Consider the following 3,301-nt stretch of genomic DNA (forward strand, 5'->3'; position numbering starts at 1 on the left):
TCCTCCTTTTCCACAATTTTGAAGTACAACATATTTCCTAGAATGGAAATAACATCATATTTCCTTTAACTACCAAAACTTCAAACGAGTTTCTTTTTTTTTTTTTACGTTACACCATATTTTTAAACTTTAACATAAACAAATTAACTTCATACTGTCGTTCAGAAAACCTGAGAAGATTTTAGCTTTGCTTAAGCAAGAGCTGAGAATAAGTTCTGAAAATGGAGTGATTTACACTTAAAGAACACAACAAGGGCATATCCGTCTTTTCCGTGGCATTGATCTTTAGGTAAGTTGAAAATAAAGATTGTCGCCACCACCAAATTAAAGCAAAATAAAGGGTCTCGCTTTTGCATACACAACTTTGAATTGCTTTATACAAAGATAAGTGGAGAGCCCATATCTCTTAGCAATTAAGAAAATGCTTATGATAATTCAATCTCCATTTCCAATCCCAATTCCAACACAAACATTTGTCACACTTTTCTACAATCTCTCTTCCTCCTTCTTCCTCATCTTCATCTTCTTCCACTTCACCTCCATTTTTCTTGCTAAATTGTTCATCTTCTTCGGCGGCAATCCCTTCTTCCAAAGGTAATTAGCAAGTTAAGCATTTCCTAATTACTAAATACAAATAAATTAGATAATTAATTCATTTCATGCATGAATATATACGTTATTTTGTCGTGTAGGAATCAAGACAGTTACGAATTCGCCGCCTTCTTCGACGAGGAAGTTGAAGAAGAAGAAGAAAATGACTACTACGCCGTTAAGCCGGTCGCGTTCGTGAATCAACACGCGACGTTCGATGAAGATGTTTTTGTCGGCGATGTTGATAGCGAAGAAAGTGGCTACGCCACAGCAGCTTCCGAAGCTTCTACATATGACGACGACGAAGAAGAGGAAGAGGAGATTATTGCAAGAGACACGGATTCTTCATCGTACGATTCCGAAACAAACGAAATTGGTCCCACTTCAGGATTCAGAGATACAAGCTTCATACCTAGTAATAATGACATTGATCATATTCATCAAGGTCCATTTTTTTATAGTTTTCTTAATTGCGAACAAATGCAAATTTCATAATTTTTCCTAGTGATTTTTTAAATTGTGACATTGACCAGAATTTGATTAAATTTTATGATTTTTTCAAAAAATTAAATGAGAAGTAATTAAATTGGGTTATGACTTATGACCGTGCAGTTCCGGCGGAGAAGCACGGGCAGCGGCAGGCGAGTGATATAAGGGAAGAGGAGAAATATCTGGTTTTCCAGCCGGTGGCGGCCGAGCTGGGGAAGAAGTTAGTGAGAGAAGACGATGAGAGGGAGATGTTCGGCGATAGTTTCACCATCGGATCGACGTCGAAAGACTCTTCCGACTGGCGGAGCTCAATCCACTGCCGTGACTCCGCCACCGAAGACCCCTTCTCCTCCTCGTCGAGGCGGAGCTGCCCCAAGTGGGAATCCTACGCCGTTTTCCATAAATACGACGAAGAAATGCTCTTTCTCGACCGAATCTCCGCCCAAAAACTCTCCGAAACAGGTAAAGAAAATTGTCATTTAAATCATAATTTGAAAAAGTAGCAAATTAAATCGCGACATTTGTAATTTTGTAATTATTTCACGCGTTAATATTTTGTTCAATTTTTATTTGCAGAGTCGTTGAGGTCGATCCAGGCGTGTCCGAGATCGATATCGGAGAGAATCGCGCACAAGATACGGACAAGGAGCCAGAGATCGACGGAATATCGACAGAATCCGTATCGCGAGCTGGAATCTGCTTACGTGGCGCAGATATGCCTGACGTGGGAGGCTCTCAACTGGAACTACAGCTACTTCCAGCGGCTCCGGGCTTCGCGGCGCGAGTTAGACCCGGGATGCCCCGCCTACGTGGGGCAGCAGTTCCAGCAGTTCCAGGTGCTGCTCCAGCGTTATGTCGAGAACGAGCCCTACGAGCACGGCCGCCGCCCTGACATCTACGCCCGGATGAGGAGTCTGGCGCCAAAACTCCTGCAAGTTCCAGAATATCGAGGTACCAGTCTTATATAGAAATAATTTTGGTAGTGGACGATACTAATTTTAAGACAAAAATTGACAGTAAAAATATTGTTAACGAGAAAAATCGGTTGAAAATGGAAAAAACAAGATTATTTTTCGTGGTTGAAGTTAGTACTTATTGATTAACAACGAGTACATTTATTCGTGATTGTTGGTTTTGTTGATAGATTCTGAGGATCCTGAGAAGAAAGAAGAGGGGTCGGGATCGAGAATCCCATCGGGTTCGTTTCTCCAGATCATGGAAGAATCGATTAGAACATTCATGGATTTCCTCAAACAAGACAAGAAGAATCATTGCCAAATCCTCGCGGATTTGTTCAAGCGAAACAGAAAGGGATCCGCGGATGCAACCCTCCTACTCTTGCTCAAGAAAGTGAACAAAAAGGTAAAAAAATATAATAGAACAAATTGTTGCAAAAACCATCAAGTTTGGTCAACATCTGGTCAACTTTCAAAAATAGTTATTTAGTACTATATCATAACTTTGACATTTTTCTATTCCATTTGGCCAGAAAAAGGCCAAGCTGCAGGAGCTGAGGAGGTCGGGGAAGTGCCTGAGGAAGAGGAAGTTCAATGCGGAGGATGAGATAGCGATCTTGATGGCTCAGATCGATCTCAAAATCGTGTCGAGGGTGCTGAGGATGGGGATGTTGAATGGTGACCAACTGCATTGGTGTGAAAACAAGATGACTAAAGTTAGAGTCTCAGATGGGAAACTGCAGAGAGATTCCTCCCCACTTTTCTTCCCAGCTCATTGAGTTAATTAATAAAGCAAGATTTCATGACTTGATGCTGAATCTGAATGCATCACTTTCCCATGCATATACTTAACCTAACACATATCCCTCCCACTAGATATATACACCCCATCACTTTACATATGTATGATTCACCACCAAGATTCTTTATTCTATAATAGGATTGCTTGCATGTGGTGGTGGGGTGGATAAAGGGTTTGATGAGGAAGGAAAGAATGAAGATTGGATTGAGACAATGTTAGCTTTAGTGGCTTTATCTTTTTATGGGAGGAGTTATCTATTTAATTGAGAGATAAAAGCAAAGCTGCAAAATTGATGCTGATTGCAGACCAAAATGAAATGGTGGGGACATTTATGCAGATAAAAGCAATAAGGATCTTAGCTAGTTTATTTGTTTTTTAGGAAATGATAAGTCATATATGTATGACGTGTAGATTGTACTTTATGGTGATATACTTTTGTCGGAATAATAATGAGGTTTCGAAA

At 40.4% G+C, this 3,301-nt stretch overlaps 1 protein-coding gene across 1 annotated transcript; it reads left to right on the forward strand.

Annotated features, from left to right (window-relative positions):
- Positions 1-357: 357 nt before the first annotated feature.
- On the forward strand, positions 358-3,301 carry LOC121762710. The gene is made up of 6 exons (XM_042158673.1): positions 358-594; positions 693-1,036; positions 1,204-1,542; positions 1,657-2,031; positions 2,225-2,442; positions 2,570-3,301. The coding sequence occupies exons 1-6, from the start codon at positions 422-424 to the stop codon at positions 2,813-2,815; spliced, it is 1,695 nt and encodes a 564-aa protein (XP_042014607.1). The 5' UTR covers positions 358-421; the 3' UTR covers positions 2,816-3,301.

This window comes from Salvia splendens, chromosome 13 (assembly GCF_004379255.2).
Source record: "Salvia splendens isolate huo1 chromosome 13, SspV2, whole genome shotgun sequence".
In the NCBI taxonomy this organism is placed as follows: Eukaryota; Viridiplantae; Streptophyta; class Magnoliopsida; order Lamiales; family Lamiaceae; genus Salvia; species Salvia splendens.